General features: G+C 38.8%; 1 protein-coding gene across 1 annotated transcript in view; it reads right to left on the bottom strand.

Annotated features, from left to right (window-relative positions):
- The window catches only part of ATP13A4 (ATPase 13A4), a 125,142-nt gene extending 99,370 nt beyond the window's left edge, over positions 1–25,772 (bottom strand). The window contains exon 1 of the mRNA XM_052639535.1: positions 25,710–25,772. Within this exon, the coding sequence (XP_052495495.1) occupies positions 25,710–25,772 (63 nt within the window). The remainder of the gene's footprint in view (positions 1–25,709) is intronic.
- Positions 25,773–25,976: the final 204 nt, after the last annotated feature.

Here is a 25,976-nt window from a genome sequence, read left to right as displayed (position 1 = left end):
TTTCTTGGCAAAACTCTATTATTCTTTGCCCTGCTTCATTCTGCATTCCAAGGCCAAATTTGCCTGTTACTTCAGGTGTTGCTTGAGTTCCTACTTTTGCATTCCAGTCTCCTATAATGAAAAGGACATCTTTTGGGGGTGTTAATTCTGGAAGGTCTTGTAGGTCTTCATAAAACCGTTCAACTTCAGTTTCTTCAGCATTACTGGTTTAGGCATGGATCACATCAAACTGTGGAAAATTCTTAAAGAGATGGGACTATCAGACCACCTGACCTGCTTCCTGAGACATCTGTATGCAGGATGAGAAGCAACAGTTAGAACTGGATGTGGAACAACAGATTGGTTCCAGATCGGGAAAGAAGTACATCAAGGCTGTGCTTATTTAATTTATATGCAGAGCACATCATGAGAAATGCTGGTCTGCATGAAGCGCAATCTGGAATCAAGATTGCTGGGAGAAATATCAATAACCTCAGCTATGCAGATGACACCACCCTTACGGCAGAAAGTGAAGAAGAGCCTCTTGATGAAAATGAAAGAGGAGAGTGAAAAAGCTGGTTTAAAACTCAACATTCAAAAAACTAAGATCAGGGCATCTGGTCCCATCACTTCATGGCAAATAGATGGGGAACAATGGAAACAGTGACAGATTTCATTTTCTGGGGTTCCAAAATCAGCACAGATGGTGACTGCAGCCATGAAATTGAAAGCCTCTTGCCTCTTGGAAGAAAAACTATGACAAACCTAGACAGCATATTAAAAAGCAAAGACATTACTTTGCCAACAAAGTCCATCTAGTCAAAGCTATGGTTTTTCCAGTAGTCGCGTATGGATGTCAGAGTCGGACTATAAAGAAAGCTGAGCACCAAAGAATTGATGCTTTTGAATTGTGGTGTTGGAGAAGACTCTTGAGAGTCCCTTAGATTGCAAGGAGATCCAACCAGTCAATCTGAAAGGAAATCAATCTTGAATATTCATTGGAAGGACTGATACTGAAGCTGAAGCTCCAATACTTTGGCCACCTGATGAGAAAAACTGACTCATTGAAAAAGACCCTCCTGCTGGGAAAGACTAAAGGCAGGAAGAGAAGGGGACAACAGAAGATGAGATGGTTGGATGGCATTACCAGCTCAGCGGACATGAGTTTGAGCAAGCTCCAGGAGATGGTGAAGGACAGGGATGCCTGGCATGCTGCAGTCAATGGGGTCACAAAGAGTCGGGTATGACTGAGCTACTGAACAACAACAACAAAGCACAGAGACCCATACACATAAGTGCTCAGTAAGAAGGAAGGAATGAAGGAAGAAGGAAAGGAAGGAAGGAAGAAAAGGCATTTCCTTAGATCACTTTACCTTCTGTGTATAACTAATATTTGGATTAGCTGAATAAAATGTTTGCCTCTTCCATTAAAACATTAGCTTGTTGAAGGCTTTATCTAGCCCTATAGCATGCACTTCCAGATGTCCATGAACATCCAGACGTTAAAGCTGGTTTTAGAAAAGGCAGAGGAACCAGAGATCAAATAGCCAACATTTGCTAGATTATCAAAAAAGCAAGAGAGTTCCAGAGAAATGTCTATTTCTTCTTTATTGACTATGCCAAAGCCTTTGACTGTTTGGATCACAATAAACTGTGGAAAATTCTGAAAGAGATGGGAATACCAGACCACCTGACCTGCCTCTTGAGAAACCTGTATGCAGGTCAAGAAGCAACAGTTAGAACTGGACATGGAACAACAGACTGGTTCCAAATAGGGAGAGGAGTATGCCAAGGCTGTATATTGTCACCCTGCTTATTTAACTTATATGCAGATTCAGTTCAGTTCAGTTCAGTTCAGTTGCTCAGTCATCTCCGACTCTTTGTGACCCCATGAATTGCAGGACACCAGGCCTCCCTGTCCATCACCAACTCCTGGAGTTCACTCAGACTCACTTCCATCAAGTCAGTGATACCATCCAGCCATCTCTTCCTCTGTCGTCCCCTTCTCTTCCTGCCCCCAATCCCTCCCAGCATTAAAGTCTTTTCCAATGAGTCAACTCTTCGCATGAGGTGGACAAAGTACTGAAGTTTCATCTTTAGCATCATTCCTTCCAAAGAACACCCAGGACTGATCTCCTTTAGAATGGACTGGTTGGATCTCCTTGCAGTCCAAGGGACTCTCAAGAGTCTTCTCCAACACAACAGTTCAAAAGCATCAATTATATCATGAGAAACACTGGGCTGGATGAAGCACAAGCTGGAATCAAGATTGCTGGGAGAAATACCAATAACCTCAGATATGCAGATGACACCACCCTTATGGCAGAAAGTGAAGAGGAACTAAAATGCCTCTTGATGAAAGTGAAACAGGAGACTGAAAAAGTTGGCTTAAAGCTCAACATTCAGAAAATTAAGATCATGGCATCCAGTCCCATCACTTTGTGGCAAGTAGCTGGAGAAACAGTGGAAACAGTGGCAGACTTTTTTGGGGGCTCCAAAATCACTGCAGATGGTAACTGCAGCCATGAAATAAAAAGACACTTGCTCCTTGGAAGAAAAGTTATGACCAACCTAGACAGCGTATAAAAAGCAAAGACATTACTTTGCCAACAATGGTCCATGTAGTCAAGGCTATGGTTTTTTCAGTAGTCATGTATGGATGTGAGAGTTGGACTATAAATAAAGAAAGCTGAGCACATAAGATTTGATGCTTTTGAATTGTGGTGTTGGAGAAGACTCTTGAGAGTCCCTTGGACTGCAAAGAGATCCAGCCAGTCAATCTGAAAGGAAATCAATCCTGAATATTCACTGGAAGAACTGATGCTGAAGCTGAAGATCCAATACTTTGTCCATCTGATGCGAAGAACTGACTCATTTGAAAAGACCCAGATGCTGGGAAAGATTGAAGGGAAGAGGAGAAGGGGACGACAGAGGATGAGATGACTGGATGGCATCACCGACTCAATGGACATGAGTTTGAGTGAACTCCAGGAGTTGGTGATGGACAGGGAGGCCTGGCGTGCTGCAGTCCGTGGGGTCTCAAAGAGTCAGACACAGCTGAGCGACTGAACTGAACTGAACTGATAGCATGCACACTGCAGAGATTCATTACATTTATCAATTGATGTTGCTTATCTATTGTCTATGTCTGAGAAAAGATGGATGACATGAAAGTTCTTTGAAAGTGGATTCTTTACCAGCTGAGCCACAGGGGAAGCCCAAGAACACTGGAATGGGTAGCCTATCCGTTCTCCAGCAGATCTTCCCGACCCAGGAATTGAATCAGGGTCTGCTGCATTGCAGGCGGATTCTTTACCAACTGAGCTATGAGGTAAGCCCATTTAAAAATAAAGTCATAATATAATATTTTCTTTAAAAACAACTGAGACTTTTACTTCTGGAAACATGGAGTAGACTTACTTTCCCCTATTTTTCCCAATAAGTGCGACTAAAAATCTGTGAACATTATATAGAAAACAAACTTAAGAAGACTGAATGAGGGAGAAAAGCCAGACTGACTACAAAACTTGGAAACCAAGGAACCAATGACACAGTAGTGAGTTCCCTGGGTTTTCTCTTTGCCTCATCTATGGCTTGGAGCAAAAGAGACTGACAGTGGGAGAAGACATAGAAACACAGACACACACACCGACACACACACACACCAAAAGCCTTATCTCTCTATCCGAATGGCCAGGAAAGAAGTCAAAGTCCACACATTAAAAAACTGGCCCCACCCCACCTATACCAGCAAAAGCCAAGTTCGGAGTCTAGACTGTTCTTCTCCATGTGTAAAGAAGGAACCTTAACCCCCCAGCAGGAATGATATCACATAAGGCTAAATAATGGAGCCGAGACTTTCATTTCCAGCAAGTAGTAGCAAGCACCCTTTTCCTTGTGGTATCAGTGGAAACCATGTGGAGCCTGGATTACCACTCCCGCCAATCAAGTAGCAAGGCTCAACCCACTCCCACCGATCAAGTAACAAGGCTCAACCCACTCCCAACGATCAAGTAACAAGGCTCAACCCACTCCCAGTGATCAAGGAACAAGGCTCAACCCACTCCCAGCGATCAAGTAACAAGGCTCACTTCCTCCTCCTCCATGCTGGGGTGCTGTCAGATGAAGACTATGGAGAATCAAAGCTTTTTACTATCACCTAGCAGTGGTAAGACTCCCTTCCATGGCATCAGTGGAAGCCATGAGGAGAAGAGCAATGAGACACTTCTAACTCTCCAAGCCAGAGAGTTATCAGTAGAGCCTAGAGGTACTGAAACTGTCACCCTCAACCAGCAATAATGAGAAGCATTCCCCTCCTCAAGTGTCAGTGGCGGTTGAGTAGGTTACCTGACTTTCCCACTAACTGGCAGTAATGAGCTAGTGCCCTACTCTTCCTCTGCTGGAAGAGTTTGGCAACAGAAGCGGACTAAGATATAAGTTTTAAATAAGATCCAGAGTTTGTAACATAATATATATGGTTTTACTTTTTAAAAGTCATGCCAAAAAGAATAAGAACTCAAACTGAGTGAATAAACACAATCAATAGATGCCAAACCAAGATAACAGAGATGTTAAAATAATCTGATAAAGACTTTAAAGCCATCATAAAAATACTTTGAGGAACAACTATAGTCAAATAGAAAACAAATGAAAAAAAAAGAATATCTCAGCAAGAAGTAGAATATCAAAGTAGAGCCAAATAGAAACTTTAGAACTGAATAACACAATGCCTGAAAAAAAAAAAAAAAAAAATTTCAAAGGATGGGCTCAATAGTAGAATGGAGGGACAAGAAATAATCTGTGAAATGAAAGATTAATAAAAGTGGCCCAAACTGAACTACAGAGAGAAAATAGTCTTATAAATGCTGAATAGAACCATAAGACCTGTGAAACTATAACAAAAGATCTCATTATTCATATCATTAGAAGGATAATAGATAATTTGAATAACCCTAGAACTATAAAGAAAATTGAATTTATACTTTTTAAATATCTAAAATATCTAAGGCCAAGTGGTTTCCCTGAAAAATTTTACTAAACATTTAAAGAACAATTAACATCAATTCTTCACAATTTCTTTCAGGAAATGAAAAAAAGATGAAACATTCCCTAATGCATTTTATGAAGCAAGTGTTATCCTGATAACAAAACTAGACAGACAGTATTTTTAAAAAGAGAGGAAGGAAGGAAAAAGAAAGCAATCAAACTGCAGACCAATACTCCTCAGGAATATAGAAGTTCTAAGTGAAATATTAACAAAGAAAAATCAGCAATATGCTAAAAGAATTATGCAATGTATAATTACAGGGTGTATTACAGGGATATAAGACTACTTCAACATTCATAAATCAATCAATGTAATCCATCCTGTTAAGAGAGTTAAAAAAAAAAAAAAACCAGAATCAGATCAATCAATACAAAAAATATATTTGATAATAGTTCACACCCATTCATGATTAAAAACTCTCAGGGAAATAATAAAAGGAAATTTCCTCAATTTAACAAAAAGCATCTTAAAAACATATAGGTAGCAATATATTTAATGATGACGGACAGTGTTTTCTCCATAAGATCAGAAACAAGACAAACTATCTGTTCTTTCCACTCTTATTCAACACAGTACTAGAGTTGCAGTTCAACAAGAAAAAGAAATAAACAGCGTACAGAAATAAAAATCATTTTTACATGTATATGTCAAGATTTTCTATATAGAAGATTCCAAGAAATCTACAAGAAAATAACTTCTTAGAATTGATAAATGAATTCACCACATTCACAAGGTACAAGGTAAACATTCAAAAATCACCTGTATTTCTATATTCCAGTGATTAAACACAAGAACACCAAAAATAAAAATATAAGACAACTTGCAATCATTCAAAAAAAAAAAAAAGAAATACTTAGGTGTTAATATAACAAGATATGTACAAGACTTGTATATTGAAAACTACAAAATGGTAAGGAAATAAACCAAAGAAGATCTAAATAAATGGAAAGACGTCATGTTGATGGTTTGGAAAATTCAAAATAGTGAAAATTTTAATTCTCTACAAATTGATATACAGATTTAATATAATTTCTATCAAATTTTCAATAAGAATTTTTTGTAGATGTAAATAAAATTATTCTAAGATTTGGAATATGGAAATGCAAATGAACTATAATAGCCAAAACAATTTTGAAAAATAAGAATTAAGTGGGATTTCAAAACTTATTATATAGTTGCTTTAATCAAGACAGTGAATGTAGCATTGGCACATAGCTCAGTGAAACAGAATAGAAATCAGGAAATAGACCCATACAAATATGCCCAATTGACTGTTGACAAGTATGCAAAAGTGATTTAATGGAGAAAAATAGCCTTTTCAATAAGTGGAACAGGAGAAATTGGATATCCATAGGCCAAAAATGATCCTCAACATTAAGTCTCATACTTTGTATGAAAATTAACCTTCAAGTGATTGCACACTTATAGATAAAACATAAAACTTAAAGAACAAAAGTAGGAAAATATTTTGGGACCTATGGTTACCCAAAGAATTCTTAGACTTAACTTCAAAAGCACAATCCATCAAAGGAAAAAAAATGATAAATTGGGATTCATTAAAACTTTAAATTTTTGCTCTGTGAAAACTTTTGCCTGTTAAGAGGATAGGAGTCTACTGACTCGGAGAAAATATTTGCAAGCCACACACCTGACAAAGGACTAATATCTAAAATGTATAAAGATCCCTCTAAGCTCAACAGTAGAAACAAACAATTCAATTAGATAAGACAAAAGACCTGAAGATGTAGATGGCTAATAAGCTATGGTTTTTCCAGTACTCATGTATGGATGTGAGAGTTGGACCATAAAGAAGGCTGAATGTCAAAGAACTGATGCTTTTGAACTGTGGTATTGGAGAAGACTCTTGAGAGTCCCTTGGACTGCAAGGAGATCAAACCTGTCAACCCTAAAGGAAATCAATGCTGAACATTCTTTGGAAGGACTGGTGCTGAAGCTGAAGCTTGAATAATTTGGCCACTTCAGCCACAAGAGCCGGCTCATTGGAAAAGACCCTGATGCTGGGAAAGATTGAAGGCAGGAGAAGAGGATAACAGAGGACCAGATGGTTACCTGGCATCATTGACTCAATGGACATGAGTTTGAGAAAGCTCTGGGAGATGGTGAAGGACAGGGAAGCCTGGTGTGCAATAATCCATGGGGTCGCAAAGAGTCGGACATGACTGAGTGACTGAACTACAGCAACAAGCACACAAAAAGATGTTCAAAATCAACAGCCATTAGGGAAATGACAAACTAAAACCAGAGTGAGGTATTGCTACATAATACCTATCAGAACAGTTAAAATTTAAAAAGATAGTAACAACAGTAAATGCTGATGAGAATATAAAGAACCTAGATCATTCAGACATTGCTGATGGGATTATAAAGTGGTACAGCCTTTCTAAAAAACAATTTGGTACTTTTGTTAAAAAAAGAAACATGTAACTTATATACAACCCAGCAATTGTTCTCCTGAACATTTGTTCCTGAGAAATGAAAAGTTACTTTCACACAAAAGCCTATACACAAATATTTATAGAAAGCTTTGTTCATAACAGCCTACTACTGGAAATGACTCAGATGACCTTCAATGGATGAATGGTTAAATAAAACATGGCACCACGGAAAACTAGGAAACACTAATCAGCAATAAGGAAAGAATGAACTCTTGATACACACAGCAACCTGGATCAATTTCCAGAGAAATAGAGTGAATTAAAAAGTCAATCTCAAAGTTTATATACTGTATGACTACATTTATATAACAGTCTTGAGATGATGAAATTATTGAAATAGGGAAAAGATTAGTGGTTGCCAGAAAATAAGGAGGGAGTCCAGATAAAAAAGAAATGGATGCAGCTATAAAAAGGCAAATGAAGGATCTCTTGGGTAAGAAATGTTCTGTACCTTGATCATATCAATGTCAATTTCCTGATTGTGAGACAGTATTGTAGTTTTACAAGATATTATCAATGGTACACAGAATCTCTCTGCATTATTTCTCACACCTGCATGTGAACCTACAATTATCTTTACCAAAAAAAAAAAATTCGTGTTTTAAATGACTATGTCAGACTAGAATATTTCTGAGTAATTTTCTGTACTTGAAATTCCATGATTTGAGGGGTCTAAGGATACATTTGACTCTTGGCGATAAATGGCTACACTATGTCCAGCAGGCAAATCTTATAGATCTGGGCCCTGTGTTCATGCTGGTAAGAGTCTAAGCAACCTCAAATGAAGACAGGTATGAAACTGAACCAGACAGATCTTACACGTCTACATCTCTCTAGAGATGGAAGAAACAGAGGCCAGACAAGGGACATTTCTCTCACAAAATGAATGATTAATGGAAGTATTTGTACTGGAAAGATACTGGACTTCTAAACAGGCCCTTTCAACTACAACAATTTGTAAATATCTACTGCTCACACAGGCAGCCTGTCCAAACCCTTTAACACCACCCAACCCCAGGCCTTTTGGAACTCTACTAAACCAGTATTGGTGGAAACCAGTATTGGTAGATAAAGAAAATATGGGCAATCTTAACAAGTAACATTTTACTATAGCAGTGAAGGAAAAGTTGTTCTTTTAAAAAAAATAATGATAAAGAATGAGACCAGAAAAGAAAAGAAAGGAAAAGAGCTTTTCTATAAAGTACCAGATAGAAAATATTTCCAGCTTTGTGGGCTATGAGAACTCCCTCACAACTACTCTGTTCTGCTGAGTAGGGCAAAAGTAGCTAGAGACAATCTATAAACAAAAGCAGGGATCTGTTTTCCAACAAAAGTCTATTTCTAAAACAATCAGTGAGCCAGATTTTACCCACAGTCCATAGTGTGGAGACCGCCGCCACAGGAGACCATCAGAAACATTTAATGGTTGCACCTGTAGAGACAGTACCTACCTAATAGGGTTTTCATAAATTCAAAATGAAGTATCACTTGAAAAACTGCTTATGAAAGGACATAGTTACTAGTAAATAGTCAATAAATGCTACTGTTACAGTTATTAGGCAAGAATTGTAAGTACTTTTCTTTTTTTACCCCTTTTCTGTTTGTCCATCTCTATTTCCGTCAGACTTTAATTATAAAAATGAGATCACTAGGTAACATTTAACCTAACACATGTTTTATGCTCTACAGAATATACACAATGCTTTGTCTAACTTATTGATTTCTTTCCTGGATTAAAAGGAGTAAGAATGACAACTTAAGCAGTTAAAGAATGACTGATTCTTCAAACAGAGCAGGAGAAATATCATATGACATCATTTACATGTGGAATCTAAAAAGAAATAACACAAATGAACTTATAAAACAGAGACTCACAGATTTCAAGAAAGAGATTATAGTTGCCAGGTATGAGGTTGGGGAAGGATAGAGCAAAGGATAATTAGGGAGCTTGGGATGAACACGTACACACTGTTATATTTAAAATGGATAACCAACAAGGACCTATTTTATAGTATGTGGAACTCTGCTCAGTGTTATGTGGCAGACTGAATGGGATGGGAGATTGGGGGAGAATGGATACATGAAAATGTATGGCTGAGTTCCTTTGCTGTTCACCTGAAACTATCACAACATTGTTTGTTAATAAGCTATATCTAATACAATATAAAAAGTTTAAAATAAAAGAAAAAAGAGTGACTTTAACCACAGCATTGCTGTTGTTCAGTTGCTAAGTCATGTCCAGTTCTTTGCCACCCCATGGACTGCAGCAAACCAGGCTCAGCTGTCCTCGACTATTTCCCAGGATTTGCTCATATTCATGTCCATTGAGCCAGTGGTGCTATCTAACCATCACGTCCTCTGCCAACCCCTTCTCCTTTTACCTTCAATCTTTTCCAGCATCAGAGTCTTTTCAAATGAGTCAGCTCTTCCCATCAAGTGGCCAAAGTACTGGAGCTTCACCTTTAGCATCAGTGCTTCTGTTAGGGGAAGCACACTGATTGAAACCGCCCACCCTGGCCAGCACATGTGTCTCCTCGGACAATTCATTGCCGAGTGTTAGACAAGAGCCCAGTTTTGGGCCCTGGAAGGGGTCCCTCTTCCTGCAACACTTCCAGTGAATATTCAGGGTTGATTTCCTTTAGAATTGATTTGTTCGATCTCCTTGCAGTCCAAAAGACTCTCAAAAGTCTTCTCCAGCACAATTCAAAAGCATCAATTCTTCAGCTTCCCTGGTGGTTCAGACTGTAAAGAATCTGCCTGCAATGCAGGAAAACTGGTTTCAATCCCTGGGTCAGGAAGATCCCCTGGAGAAGGGAATGGCTACCCACTCCAATATTCTTGACTAGAGAATTTCATGGACAGAGGCTATAGTCCATAAAGTTGCAAAGAGTTAGACATGGCTGAGTGACTGACACTTTCAGACTTCTTTATGGTCCAACTCTCACATCTGTATGTGACTACTGGAAAAAGCACAGCTTTGATTATGTGGACCTTTGTCAGCAAAGTGACATCTCTACTTTTTAATATATGTCTAGGTTTGTGATAGTTTTCATTCCAAGGAGGAAGTGTCTTTTAACTATATGGCTGCAGTCACTGTCCATAGTGATTTTAGATGCCAAGAATATAAAATCTGTCACTGCTTCCACTTTTTCCCCACCTATTTGCCATGAAGAGATGGGATCAGATGCCATGATCTTAGTTTTTTGAATGGTGAATTTTAAACAAGCTTTTTCACTCTCCTCTTTCACTCCCATGGAGAGGTTCTTTAGTTCCTCCTTGCTTTCTGCTGTTAGTTAGAATGGTATCATCTGCATATATGAGGTTGTTGATATTTCTCCTGGAAATCTTGACTCCAGCTTGTGATCCATCCAGCCCAGCATGTCACATGATATACTCTGCATATAAGTTAAATAAGCAGGGTGACAATATACAGCCTTGTCTTACTCCTTTACCAGTTTGGAACCAGTCAGTTATTACATGTCTGATTCTAACTGTTGCCTCTTGTCCTACACACAGGTTTTTCAGGAAGCAAGTAAGGTGGTGTGGTACTCCCATTTCTAAGAATTTTCCACAGTTTGTAGTGATTCACACAAAGGCTGTAGTGTGGTCAATGAAGCAGAAGTAGATGTTTTTCTGGAATTCTTTTGCTTTCTCTATGATCCAGTGAACGTTGGTAATTTGATCTCTGGTTCCTCTGCCTCTTTGAAACACAGCTTGTATGTCTGGAAGTTCTCGGTTCACGTACAGTTGAAGCCTAGCTTGGAGAATTTTGAGCATTACTTTGCTAGTGTGTGAGATGAGTGCAATTGAACTGTAGTTTGAACATTCTTTTGCATTGCCTTTCTCTGTGATTGAAATGAAAACTGACCTTTTCCAGTCCTGTGGCCACTGCTGAGTTTTTCAAATTTGCTGGTGTATTGAGTACGGCACTTTCACAACATCATCTTTTAGGATTTGAAATAGCTCAGCTGAAATTCCATCCCCTCCACTAGCTTTGTTCCTAGTAATGCTTCCTAAACCCACTTGACTTGCCACTCCAGGATGTCTGGCTCTTGATGAGCAATCACACCATTGTGGTTATCTGGGTCATTAAGACCTTTTTTATACGGTTCTTCTGTGTATTCTCTCCACCTCTTCTTAATATCTTCTGCTTCTAATATGTCCCTACTGTTTCTGTCCTTTATTGTGCCCATCCTTGTATGAAATGTTCCCTTGGTATCTCCAGTCTTCTTGAAGAGATCTCTAGCCTTTTCCATTGTGTTGTTTTTCTCTATTTCTTTGCATTGTTCATTTAAGAAGACCTTATTATCTCTCCTTGCTATTCTCTGGAACTTGGCATTCAGTTGGTTATATATTCCATCCCCCTTAGCTAATCTGTAGGCAAGATAGCATCAAAAGAAAGCTCAGGGGGAGTCTCCACGGAATGGAAACATGACAAAGAATCTGACCCCCTTAATGATTAACTGAGATTTTCCCCCCTTTTCCCTTTACTCAGGACAAGCAGAATCTTCAGTTGACTTGGGGACACAAAAATCACCTTCCACCCTAACTGCCAACTTCCTGAGTAAAGCAAACTTTCCTTTCAAACCAAGACTTGTCTCTTGAGTATTGATTTTTCAAGTGGCAAGCAGAGGAACAGAACTTGGTAACAGAATAAGCCTGCTCTAAGACCTGTCTGGATCTGAACAGGCTGCTCTGAATTCCTTACCATCAACAGCCTTAGTGACCCAGTAAGCGGCTCTTCTGTGTTCCCCCTGGTAGACGCACCTTTACCGAAGAATCTCTGTTGATTTCAAAGAAAGAATTACGTAAGAGAAGGTAGCTGCTTCTAATTATCATTCCAAGATTTTCTGAGGTAGATTTCAAAGGACATGAGGAATGACTGAAGAAACTGTATACACTGGAGAAGAGATACCTGGAAGGGTAGGGCAGGGGAAATACAAGAACAATTTTTAAATACCTGACTTGTAGAACTGGAAACTGGTTTTTTTCCAGGAAGTCACCAAAAGCAAAAGAAGTAAGACTAATACCACACAGCACTAATACATTCAGATTAATAGAAACATATTTCAGTTCAACACAAGGAAGAGTTTTTTGGTTTGTTTTTTTAAATAGTCAGCTCTGTCTTATAAGGAAATTATTTGTCTTATTATAAGTTTCCTTCTCTCTGAGGGCACTTCAAGAAAGGTTGGATGAATGAAGTAAGGGGCAGGAGAAGGTCAGATAAACTTTGAAGAAGATTTTGGCCTGAGATGCTGTGGAACAAGAAAAGTGAAGTATAGTAAACCAGGCATCTATTTCTCTCAATTCTCAACATTTTTAATCTTTTAATTTGTATGCTATTTTATATTGTTTTGGAATTTAACTGTAACAAGCTTCATTCATTCATTTATGTCTTTAAAAAATACATGTTGTTTAGTTATTATGTGCCAGGCATTTTTCTAACCATTGAACATACAGCAGTGAAGAGTTGATTAATTAGCTATGAGAAATTAAATAGAAAAGTATATTTTCCTTGGGATAATTAAAAAGTATTTTATTTGCATATTCTTTTATTTCAATTTGCCAATTAATTTATATATGGATCCTTTGTAGACAATTATTTCAATGATGTTAACTCCAATAATTTTTTTTCCTGCTCTGTGATCTTTGTAAAATTTCAGAAGGAAGATAATTGGTTTTCTCTCCCAATGGTTTGAAAGCCCTATAATCAGGCATTTATTAAAGAACAGATACTATAGCTGTGGCAAAGGGATTAGAATTTGTTACCAAGATATTAAGGGTTCTAGCTTTTATTTATTTCTCCTAGGGTAGAAAGAGCGGGGGGAAGCTACAAGAAAAATTTTCTGAAATAAAATATGAAGTTTCCCTAGCCTGTTGCTCCAGCCCTGTTCACCCTTGCAACATGGGACTCCTTGTGGACAGAACTGGCCCTTCATATGCACATGATGTCTTTTGCCTGAAAAGCCTTTGGATAAATAGAAGCATCACAACTTTCTATTACATACTTCCTCTTTATAGTTTCCTGAGTGGAGAATGGCAAAAATGGCATTTCTGAGCATCAAAATCATATCCCTTTCTGCAGCTCCACTTGAGTCTAAATCTCTGCTACTGAGAGGGGTTAGCCAATCTGGCCTTACAAATGCGCAGACCCCCCAAAAAATATGATTTTAGGAACTAGGAAAGACTTGTCTTTAAAAATATCCCTCTAACATACAAAACACAGAGAAGATTTATCTGCAGAGATATTCACTACAATATTATTAGTAGTAGCAGTAGAAATTAACCTATGTATATAAGAATAAGTAACCTATGTATATAAGAATAAGGTAATTATTAAATAATATTATATAGCCATTAAAATAATGCTTAACTATTTTTAATAACATGGAAGAAATACATCTAATAATATTAAGTGAAGAGAAACAACATAATTATGCAGTATGATTTCAAATTTAACTGAAAAATCGTGAAGCACAAACAAAAAAGTCTGAAATATAAATGTATAAAATAAAATACTAGTGGTATTTGCCTTGGGTGATGGCATCATTGTGATTCTTCTTTTATTTTTATATTGTGCACATTTTAATTATTGAATACAATTAAATGAACTTTTTGATAACAAAAATTATTTTATTTTTAATTTTCTTTTTATATTGGGGCATAGTTAATTAACAATGTTGTTAGTTTCAGGTGTACAGCAAAGTGATTCAGTTATGCATATATATATATATATATATATGTATACCTTTTCTTTGTCAATTTTTTTTCCATTTAGGTTATTAGAGAATACTGAGCAGAGTTCCCTGGTCTATGCAGCAGGTCCTTGTTCGTTATTTATCTTAAGTATACTAGTGTGTGCATGTCAGTCACAAACTTCCGTTCCCCACCTTTATCCCTGGTAACCATAAATGCGTTCTCTAAGTCTGTGAATCTGTTTCTGCTTTGTAAATAAGTAAATATGATTAAACAAACTTTTAAAATCAGAAAAATAGCAATAAGGATGGAGCTAAGGGTTGTCATACTAATTGAAGTAATTCAAAGACAAATATTATACGATATCACTTATACATGGAACCTAAAAAAAAAAATACAAAGGAACTTGTTTACAAAATAGAAACAGAAACACTGACATAGAGAACAAACTTATCTTTTCCAAATGTGAAAGGGAGGATAAATTAGGAGTACAGGATTAACAGGTACACATGGCTATATATAAAATAGTTAAATAAAAAGGATTTACTGTATAGTACAGGAAACTATATTCAATATAACAGCCTATAAAGAAAAGAATTGGGGAAAAGATAGATATACCGAGAGAGAGAACATAATTACTCTGCTGTATACCTGAGACTAATACGATATTGCATATCAATTATACTTCAATTTAAATACCTTTTAAAAATAAAAATAAAATTAGAAAAACAAACATGTATTTTAAAAGTCCTTTTCCTCCTCTTCTTAGATATGTAAAATACCTTCAGAGAAGCTCTATATTTTACACTTGCTCAGGCAAAAATCACAGGGGATCCAACCACTTTACACTTTATTTGTTCACTTCAGCTACACTACTATTTATTGACTAGAAGGGAAATCCTATTTGTCCATTTGTACTTTTTTGTCTAGACCTTCCAATTCCCATTTATTTTACTCCAGGTAATAGCATCCAGTACTCCAATTTTCTTCTGTCAAACCTCCTCCTACCACCCTTTGCTGATGTGCTTTGTGTAGAATTGCCTCTGACCCTGACTCTTGGACTGGGAATGTGATTAAAACCATGATATTCTCCTGTCCACACGAAGAAGTTTGAAAAGAGGAGATGATCCGATCAGAGCCCATGAGAAAATATGAGTCGTTTTACTCTGTTATTTTATTGAGAAAAGAGAACAATTCTATATATTATTGAGAAATAATTGTATTTTTTCCATTGACTTAGTACCTGGAGATATGTAATACTGGAGTTGTTAGAAAACGCCATGCAAAGTCTGAGACTAAAACAAGCAGGACCAAATGGACAAAGGTCACTTACTTGAAAGTAGGAAATCCTCTCTGACAGAAGCAAAAATGCATTGATGCTGGGTGGATCCTCTACCACTTACCAGGCATGGGTCTACAAATCACACTCAAGCAACTCTGAAGGGAGGGGCAAGAAAACACCACCCAAGGCCAGTGACAGACAGAAGTGGCTGCCATGGAAAGGACAGACAAGAATATTGACAAAGCATCATTTCCTGAAGCCCAAATACAAAAGGACTGGCTAGGCTCACCCTCTGTGCCCCTACTAGAAGCCTAGCACCAAGCCAAGTAGCCACACTGGTGGAGCATCACCACTTCTGTGATGCTGGCAGGCATGGATGGCTGAAAACTACAGGGGAATCTGGGTGACCTGATTCCATAGCCTGTGCCTCTGTTCACTTCTAGGCCCAAAAGATCAGAAAGCTATGACTTTATAAAAGAGACCTGGAGGTTTTGTTTCTCACAAGTTCAAAATGAACCCTAAGTGTGAAATAGCAGCTAAACTAATACTCACTGGCTTGGGCTTATTTACTAGTTGTAGCGGTGCTGGTGGTAGGAGTGATAGTTATGGTTAGTGAGAGGAGTAACAGAGGTGGTAACCGTAACAGCAGCCAGGAAACTATTGGAGTTAGAGTAGGAGTTTGGGAATCAACCTGCCAAGTTTCAAGATCTGTTTCTACTGCTTCTTAGCTTCCAGATTTGGAAAAATTATATATTCTCAGTACTTGCTTTTGTAAAATTCGGTGTAACAACCTAATTCAGTTAGGAAAGAAGAAAAAAAACTTGTAATATTTGCAGTCTTCAGTTCATCTTATCAGAAACATATTAAGTAACGTTGGTGTTCTATGTAAGATATAGACATGAAATAAGATGCAGTACCTGCCCATACTAACTCACAATCTGTTGGAAGAGAAAGATAAACACATTATTACAAAATGCAATAAAACACTCTATTACAAAACCGAGTGAAATTGCTATAGTAAGAGTTGAAACACATTCCAGACAAGGAAGGGACCAACTGTGACCCAGGGACTCACAGATGGCTTAAAGAAGGAAGTCAGATTTGGGATGAGTTCTGATGGATGGGCAGAACTCTGAAGACCAGATATTAGGGTGAAGACACCTTCCTGGCAAAGAAAGTATATAAAATATTCTGGGAAGAGCAAGAAGACCATGTTAAGGTGATCAGAGAAAATAGAAAGTAAAAAATTGTCTTAGAAGTGACTAAGGGAAAGACCTGTACAGGGTAATGTGGCATCTAAGCTAAGAGATCCTTATCATGCTTGGTGATCAAGCCTGATCTTGAGACTCAAAGTTTAAAAAATCCAGAAATTCAAACTCCTGCAGCCATGGTTCCCCCCAAGAAGCTAGTAAATTATGGAAATACTAAGGTGATTATAGTCTCAGCCAGAGCCCTGTGTGCACAACCATTAAAAATCAGACAGCGTCCTGGCCTGAGGGACATAACATTTCTCTGGAAAGCACGCAGCACATTTGGGCCTCCTTCTGCTCTTTATCTGAAGGGATATCTAGGGCATAACTATGCTCATAGCCTCAAGCTGAGGACAGATTTGAGGAGGCGATGTTCTGAGATGCCTTCCAACTCTACCCAGCCATGATTTTCAGGCAGTTCACCAAGGTTTACATGATGGGCATCTAGAAGTACCTGTAGCCCATTGAGATAGGTGGTCTCATTCTGTCTGGTCTTCATAAGGCTATGAAACAGCCACAAAGTGTTGAAACTGGCGTCTAGGGGTGACTTTCCTCTGGACATAACACCAGATCTCCAACTCTTCTGAAGCCCAAGTCCCTGTGCTCTGTGTCTTCTGTGGGCCTAAGAAAGCTGTAGACTCAGCCTTGGTTAATTATCTACTGATAGTTTTACTCTTGATTCCTTTATTCATGAGTAATTCATAAAGCAATGGCCATAAATTTCCAGTTCCCACTTACTGTAATATCTCCAGATATGTCCTTCTTTTCATGACTTAAAACAATCCACAGTACTTTTAAAAACTCAAGAATATCACTTAAATTTCTTAAGACGTTTCACAGAGATTTTATCCACTTGCTTTAAAACTTTTTAAACCATATTTTTATGTGTGTTGGAAAGGACCCCAAGAAACCATCTGCATTGGTCCCTGGCTCAAATCAGTAAAGTATTATTATCTCCATTGTGCAAATGAAGTGACATCAAAGAGAGGTGACCATTATCTACTTTAATAATGACAGAACAAATACCATGGTGCTGATCTCCAGATTCCTAATGTGGTGTTTCTTTAAATTATGCCCTGCTGTTTTGCAACCATTAACAACTAAAGTAGTGTGTCCAAAATTAAACAAAACCAGAGGCAGTCAGCTACATGTTTAAAGCAGGAACCCAGGCTATAGCCTTCTATTTCCTGAGCCAGATGAACCTAGACATATCATTTAATCTCTCTGTGCCTATTTCTTCATTTGCAGAAGAGAGATGCTCACTCCTCCTAGGGTGTTGAAAGGGTTAAAGAAGTCATTACCTTGTAAAGTTCCCAGTCCAGATCAAACACCATGTAAGTATTTGCTACAGCTATTGCCATCCTCACTCCCAACCTGTTCCTATTTTTCCCTGTGGGATTAAGGGATGGCAGCATCTTTCTCCCATTGGAAGAGTAAGAACTTTAAAGTCTCCCTTAGTAACTACTCATCCTGTTCACCCCTTCTCTCTTATCCCATCTATGGTTCATGAAGTCTTTTTTAATTCTAATTTCTAAATATCTCTTAAATCCATTCTCCACTCAGCATCCTCTTTAACAAGCTGTAGTTCCACCCTGAATCTCTTACCTGGACTGTTTCAAACACTCCTTCCTTGCCTTTCCTCCTCCAACCAAACTTCCTCACCCCTGATGTAACATCCTTTGGAAAGGAAAATCCTACCATATGAATTCCCTGTTTCAAATTTTCCAGTGGCTTCCCCATTGTGCTCATCAGGCTGATATCACAATAAGTCCAGCTCGATCATCAAAGATTCTAATTTAGTAGATCTGGAATGGGGACCTATGGATCTATTTTTTAAATGCACTCTCCAATTTGATTCTGGTATGTTGTTTTTCATGGACCAATGTTTGGGAATCTGTGGAAAAGACGAAATGTACACTCATTAGGATGTCTCATAAAGTCCTTCACAATCTGGCCTTAATCTACCCTTCCAGAGAAAAGGAATGCCCTCTTTTCCCTTTGGATTGTTCTTTGACTGAGTTGTTCCTCTTTGTGCTCCCACAGCTCTGTATGCATACGTCTCACAACAATACCTATTTCAGGATAATTTCATTACATTTCGCCCCTACTTGACCCAATTGTAGGACCAGCTTCATGAGCATGTGGCTTGTGCAGTCACAAAAGGCCCTGCTCTTGGAAGCATGCTCTGCTAGAGTCATCCTAAAGTTCATAATAATTGTTGAGCCAGAGGTTGCTCATTTTTATTTTGCACTGGGCCCCATGAATTACATACTTGGTCCTGCCCATTCATCTTTGAACTCCTTGAAAACGAAATCTGTTTGCTATTCACTTGAAATCCTCTTTGGTTAGCACAGAGGATGCTTGGCACAGAGGAAGGGTTTGGTAAATATTTGTTGAATACATGAATGAATAAAAGAGTAGAATAAGATATCTCATAGGAAAATAGTGTAGTATGGCTAATTAATTCCAAAGAATAAGCTTTGTTTATGATTGATGGAGAGAGCAGTCAATTGATAAATTCACAAGATGACTGACAATCCCCAATAAACAACATAAATTTCTTAGGTTTCTCTTTCTTCAAACCGTCTCACCCTTTGAGCGCCACTGCCCCCCTGTTCTTCTCAGAATACAAAATTGCAGGTTAAGGGAGCTTGATGTTGTGCCATGAGCTATGCCCTGAATGTTTGCACCAAGCACTGTATTATATTCTCGGGACTGGGGAAAGGGGAGAAGGAGACCATAGAAAGGTGAACCAAACAGGTCCCCTATTTTCAAGAAGCCATTAAATCTTACTCTTCAAGAGTTTCAATCAAAGATGAGTTGACTTCATGGGAGCTCTACAGCAATGAATCAAGAATAAAGACACTAGACTTGGCCAGTGGCCCGGCTTCCTGAACATTTCAGCTGACAAAATGTCTCAGTCTGAACACAATTCCTCCACTATGAGATCGGTGGGTTTGCTAGTTAACATTGGCAACCAACTCGGAGGTGCTCAACAAGCATAATAAATAAGTAGCTATTGAGGTGGGGGAGGTGCTTTTGCTCCCTGGCGTTAGGGAAGAAAGGGCCAACATCAACTATCAAAGCGAGCCCAACAATTGCTGAGGACAGATGCCCCTGACTCAAGCTGAAGGCACGACAGGACTTCCAATGCGGCAAAGACCACACACCACTCTGCTGCCACATTATGTGCCTATGGCACTAGCTTCTTGCTGCTCCCAATGACTTGGAAGTTCAGAAAGAGTTGCTCTTGATTTTCCATATTCAATGGGAAAAGTTACCCCGTCTACTGGGTTACCCAGTCTACCAGTCTACTGGAAAATTTTTAGTTACCCAGTCTACTGGTTGATATAACATCAGTGATAATAATAAGATAATCTAGTAAAAATAAATGCTGACAAACATATAGATGTGTGATAACTTTCAAATAAAGGAAATGAAAATATAACACAGCCACAAAGTATCACTTTCACATTCCAGATGAGACAAAGGTTAAGACTGACAGTGCTCAACAGTGGCAAGTATGGTAGAGAAAGGAAGCATTCTCAAAAAAGACTGCTGCTGCTGCTAAGTCGCTTCAGTCGTGTTGAACTCTGTGCAACCCCATAGACAGCAGCCCACCAGGCTCCCCTGTCCCTGGGATTCTCCAAGCAAGAACACTGGAGTGGGTTGCCATTTCCTTCTCCATAGCGTGAAAGTGAAAAGTGAAAGGGAAGTCACTCCATCATGTCTGACTCTTTGCGACCCCATGGACGGCAACCTACTAGGCTCCGCTGTCCATAGGATTTTCCAGGCAAGAGTACTGGAGTGGGGTGCCATCGCCTTCTCCGAAGACTCCTAATCAGAGTATAAACTCGTACAACCACAATCTTAGGGAAGGCAGTTTCGTATTAAAATCATGTATCAATCAAAATTTATAATACACATCCCCTTTAAAGCAGCAGTACCTTTTTCTAGGACTTTTCCCTGAGGAAATGCTCTGATGAATATATAAAAATACACGCACAAAATTGTCTGTCACAGCCAAAAAATATTTAGAAATGACCTAAGCGTGCAACATGAGAGATGTACTTGGTTTAATGTAGTCCATCCAAACATAATTTAAACATTAAAATGATTATATGAAGCTGTAAATATCAAAAGGAAAATATGTCCCTAACACATTTTAAGTGTAATGAAAAAGCCAGCTTTAAAAAAGAGTATAAGTGGAATAACTCCATTTTTGTTTTAAAAAATGTATTTAAGATAATGTGTATATATTCTTTTAAGAGTAGATTGTGACCATCTTTTGATTCAGCATGATAATAGTGCAAATAAATGGATGATATCCAAATACAATATTCTTATTTATTTTATTTTTTAAAAATGTTTATTTATTTGGCTGGGCCGGATCTTAGTTGTGTCATGCAGGATCTTCAATATTCATTGTGGCATGTGGGATCTAGTTCCCTGACCAGGAATTAAACCCCTGCCCCTGCCTGAGAAGTGTGGAGTCTTAGCTACTGGACCACCGGGGGAATCTCAGTATTCTTATTTTATTCAGGCATGTATGGAGGAGGGAGAAGTCTTGAAGAAATAATATGTGCTGTAGTGTATGGGTATAAAGTTAACAACCAGCCTTCAGGTGGAGCAGACAGAAGTTCTCTGCAGCACCTTCCAATTTCTATGGCATAAATACTCCCAACATTATTAATTTCAAGCTACTAATGTGGCATCACTGAATGCAGAGTTGAGAAGAGATGCACAGTAGCATATCATTATGTACTATTTCCATGATATAGGTACAACAGATAAAAATAATTGTAAGAACATAGATAACATTAAAATGTAGTGAAATGCTAGCAAGTGATAAGTTTTGTACATGCATTTTTTATAAGTCTGAAAGAAGAGTCACCAATATAATATTGATCATGTCTGGTTGGAAAGTTCATGAATCATATTTACTTCATTCTTTACACCTTTTATATGTCATTGCAACATATTTTACAATAAACGTATGCTACCTTTATAATCAGAAAATATTTTCAAGGCTTTTTTTCTTTTTTAATTGCTAAAATCCAGGAAGGAAAAAAATCAGGGAACACAATTTTTAAAACAAGTTTCAGACTTCCTTGGTGATCCAGTGGCTAAGACTCTGAGTTCCCAATCCAAGGGCCCCAGGTTTGATTCCTGGTCAGGGAACTAGGTCCCACATGTCAGAAATAAAGAGTCCGCATGCTACAGTGAAGATGGAAGATCCTGCATGCCGCAACTAAGACCTAGCACAGCCAAGTAACTAAATAAACAAACAAAAATATTTATTGAAAAACATCTCACTGGAATAAAGCACTTCCCCATGAAGGAGTCTGATTTCACTAGAGTGTAACTAAATATAACAGGGAGTAAAGTTTGAATCTGGAGAAGGAAATGGCAACCCACTCCAGTGTTCTTGCCTGGAGAATCTCAGGGACGGGGGAGGCTGGTGGGCTGCCGTCTATGGGGTCGCACAGAGTCGGACACGACTGAAGCGACTTAGCAGCAGCAGCAGCAGCAAAGTTTGAATCAATTAAATCATATCTTTATACAGTTACGGTATAAGGAAATGAGCACTCAGTGTTTCTAAGACCTTTCCAAATATAAATATGTAACATCTGAATTTGAGATCCCAGGCCATCTGATACTCTCCTTTTACAAATAAGGAAACTGGGTCTTAAGACTGGTGGGTATTTTCCAAAGTAAGCACTACAAAGCTGATTATTAATAAAGAAACTCAGCATCTCTCCATTTATAAATGTTTTCTATAACTTGTGAATAGTATATTCTTCACTTGTCATTATTTAATGAGAAGAGATGACCTCATTCGGTGGGGAGGGAGGTGGCAATATTCATTCAACTGGTTAACTGCTGAAGCCCTGACTTTTATCTTTGGATAGATACCAGCTTACGATTTTCCAGAATTTTAAATTTCTTCAAACACTTCCACATAAGAACCCTGTGAGACAAGTAAGAAAAGGACTACACCCATTTTACAGGCACAAAAACTGAGGCTAGAGCAGGCAAGTGGCTAGCCCAAGGCTAGTGAAGGCCTGATCTCTGGTCCCACTCGGATGATGTCTGGGAGACAGTCTCCTTTTTGAGGCCTCTCAGAGGCAGTCATTTGGGGAAATCTTCTCTGAAGTTCACTTTTCCCCCTATTCTGCCTTCTCCTAACAAGTGCTTTCTTCCATGGGCTCCTGTCTCAATTTACACCTGAGGATATTAATTTTAGGTCACCTAGAGTGTCTCTTTGGAGAAGGCAATGGCACCCCACTCCAGTACTCTTGCCTGGAAAATCCTATGGACGGAGTAGCCTGGAAGGCTGCCGTCTATGGGGTCGCACAGAGTCAGACACGACTGAAGCAACTTAGCAGCAGTAGCAGAGTGTCTCTTTAGTTTTTAGTTTATTAGTTCTAGAGTGGAAGATAGTCCCAGGCATCATTAGGCCTGGAAGTATTCTGTTCTTCTTTATTTGACATGAAGGCTAAACCCTAGAATGTTACTTTCCCTTGAAACTTGCAGTAATTAGAAAGCCAGAAACTATAAATACTTGGTGTGACACATTTCTAGACAATGTTGATTTGCCAAAAGGAACTACCATTGAGGCCAAAGGAGACAGACTGACTCAGGAAATACAAGCCATATCTAATAACAAATCCTGGGGAATCTAAGCAGATCAGATGCTCCTAAACTTCATTCGGTTAAAGGAGGAAATGTATTCTCCCATTAAGAGTACCATATCCAGGACTTTCCTGGCTACAGTATTGGTCCAGCCAATACTCTGTGCTTCCACTGTAGGGAGCGCAGGTTTGATCCCTGGTCAGAGCACTCCAGTGTTCTTGCCTAGAGAATCCCAGGGATGGAGGAGCCTGGTGGGCTGCCGCTTGTGGAGTCGCACAGAGTCAGACACGACTGAAGCGACTTAGCAGCAGCAGCAGCAGCAGCAGAGAACTAAGACCCCACATGCCTTGCAGTACAACTTAAAAAAGAAAAGGAGTGCTATAGCCTCTGCAAAAGCTGAAGAAGGCATTACAGGGTGTAGTGAAAACTAAGTTAGTTAGTGGGCAAAAAACTATGTTGTAAACTAAAAATCACTCTTAAAATGTGTGGTGTACATTTAAGATATCTTGCTAATTTTTGATGCTTGCTGTTCTGGGTGAAAGGAGTAGGGTGGTGTGTTTAAAATGGACAGTGTCAGACACAGTAATAGGCAGGTGGCCAGGTTTCTCCAGGCTGAGCAGGCTAGAGAGCTCAAGAGTGCATACTAATTGCTGCACCTCCGCCGAGACTGGCGGCTAGATGACTCCTCTCCAGAAAACACAGTGTGCTTTCCACGTCAAAGGCCCTTTCCCAGCCGGGCTTTCAGTTGCATGCAAAACTAAGCTGACACCCGAATGTGTTGACTGAGTGATGCCACTGTGAAGGTGACCTACTGACAACATTGCTTCGGTAGAATATGTAGGCTACAAAAGGGAGACCAGTTTCCCGGGAACTAGAGACGTCCCGCCAGCAAGCAGATGATTCTTCATGACTCTGGAATGACAAGTGTGGAAGAGGAAAAATGAGTGTACAGGAAAAGAGTAGCTGTATTTCCAGCTGAGGATTTGAGGGAGAATAAAAAACCCTTCGAGGGAAGCAGACTTTGCCTTCTTGTGAATAATATTAAAAATGAGGATCAGATTTTCAACTTAGTATAGAGAATTTTCTCAAGTTTCTTAACATAGAGAAAACACTTTGGAGGGAAAAGGATGGATCAGAAAAAGGGATAGATCAAAAACATGGATCAGAAGGTCATTTCTGGTGACATTTGTGTAGGGCCTAAAGGCAATTGTTATTTGGTAGTCAAATCCAAAAGAAGTAAGGAGACAGTTAAGAAAGCCACATAAACTTGGGAGACTTTGATTCCCTTATAAATGTTTCAGCTTTGATAGTAGAAGGGATCTACTTTTGAAGTTCCAAAAAATGTTGTTGCTATAGGAACAGGTAAGCAGATTAGACTTGAAAGACCAGTTTAGGAACAAAGAATTTAATAGTCAGAGCTAAAGCAATTAACCAAGAAAACAATTTTAAGTAAATATCTTTTGGGTTTGTTACTTATACATTTACTCCAGGAAAATAAAAATACTATTGTAGAATGAGAATTTCACATTTTAACATTTTAATTACACCATTACTGGCATAAAAGACTATGCTTACACAATTAGCAGAACAGCCTTATTAACAGAAGTACACATTTCTAACTCTCTCCTGATTAGATTGTAATTGAGAAATACAGCTTTAATTTCAGCAAGAGCATAAGAATCATCTTTCATTTTCCTACAGTTTCTCAGATGGGAACATACCTAAAATAAAAGAGACTGTGAACTCCAGAAAATTTTCTGTAACCAAACTGTATGAAGGGAACAACAAGTAAAATTCTAGAAGTAAAGAGAAACGAACGTAGGCTGATACTTGTTACTATTTTTATGTGTTTTCTGCCCAGACATCTTTGTGAACACAGATATGTGGGCAGAGGAGGTCAGGACCCCATTGCCCTCTTACCTCACTGAAGATGTGCCAGTTCTTTCTATCAGGAAATATGCTGCTCCCAACATCAGGGATTTGCTAAAATTAGAAGGTTTTGACCAGAACTGGCTCTATTGATGAGACACGAAACAGATCATAAGGTGGCATTGTACTTCTCTCCCTTTCAATTCTACTTCAAAATATTCTTGATAAAATGAATACAATATGTTTAAGCCTACCAGATTTCTGGTGTCAGAGGTTACATTTATGGGAAAGGAAGGTTTCTTGTACATTGTCTTTTCTCACATCGTGCCAAAATCAAATCGCAGAGAAGTGTGTGTATGAGCATGTGTTTGTGTGTATGAGTGTACATAAGCGTGTCAGCGTGTGCGTGTATGTGTGTGTGTGTGTGCGAGTGACTGAGCGTTGGAGGCTGGGCAGTGGGAATGGAAAGAGGCGGAATGTGGCTGGAATCTTACCATCTCATTTTCTTCTCCTTCGTTGAGCAAAGCGTGCTGGCCCTTCTCAAAGTGGTCCCCCATGGAAAAGCGATTCCACTCCTCCCTGCCCTTCCGGAACAGATGCGTCCAGGTTGAGTTTGAACTCGCCCAGCCACCGCCGCTCTCCCTCTCCAGCTGACTGAAAGAGTTAATGCGTCAACAATCCTCCAGGTTAAAACTCGCTCTGGAGCACACACCTTCTCTCAGCAAATGACAGTACTTAGCAAACTGAACTCCTCCCACGAG

The sequence above is a fragment of the Budorcas taxicolor genome, chromosome 1 (genome assembly GCF_023091745.1).
Source record: "Budorcas taxicolor isolate Tak-1 chromosome 1, Takin1.1, whole genome shotgun sequence".
Taxonomy (NCBI): Eukaryota; Metazoa; Chordata; class Mammalia; order Artiodactyla; family Bovidae; genus Budorcas; species Budorcas taxicolor.
This window is presented reverse-complemented; position numbering and strand designations above follow the sequence as displayed.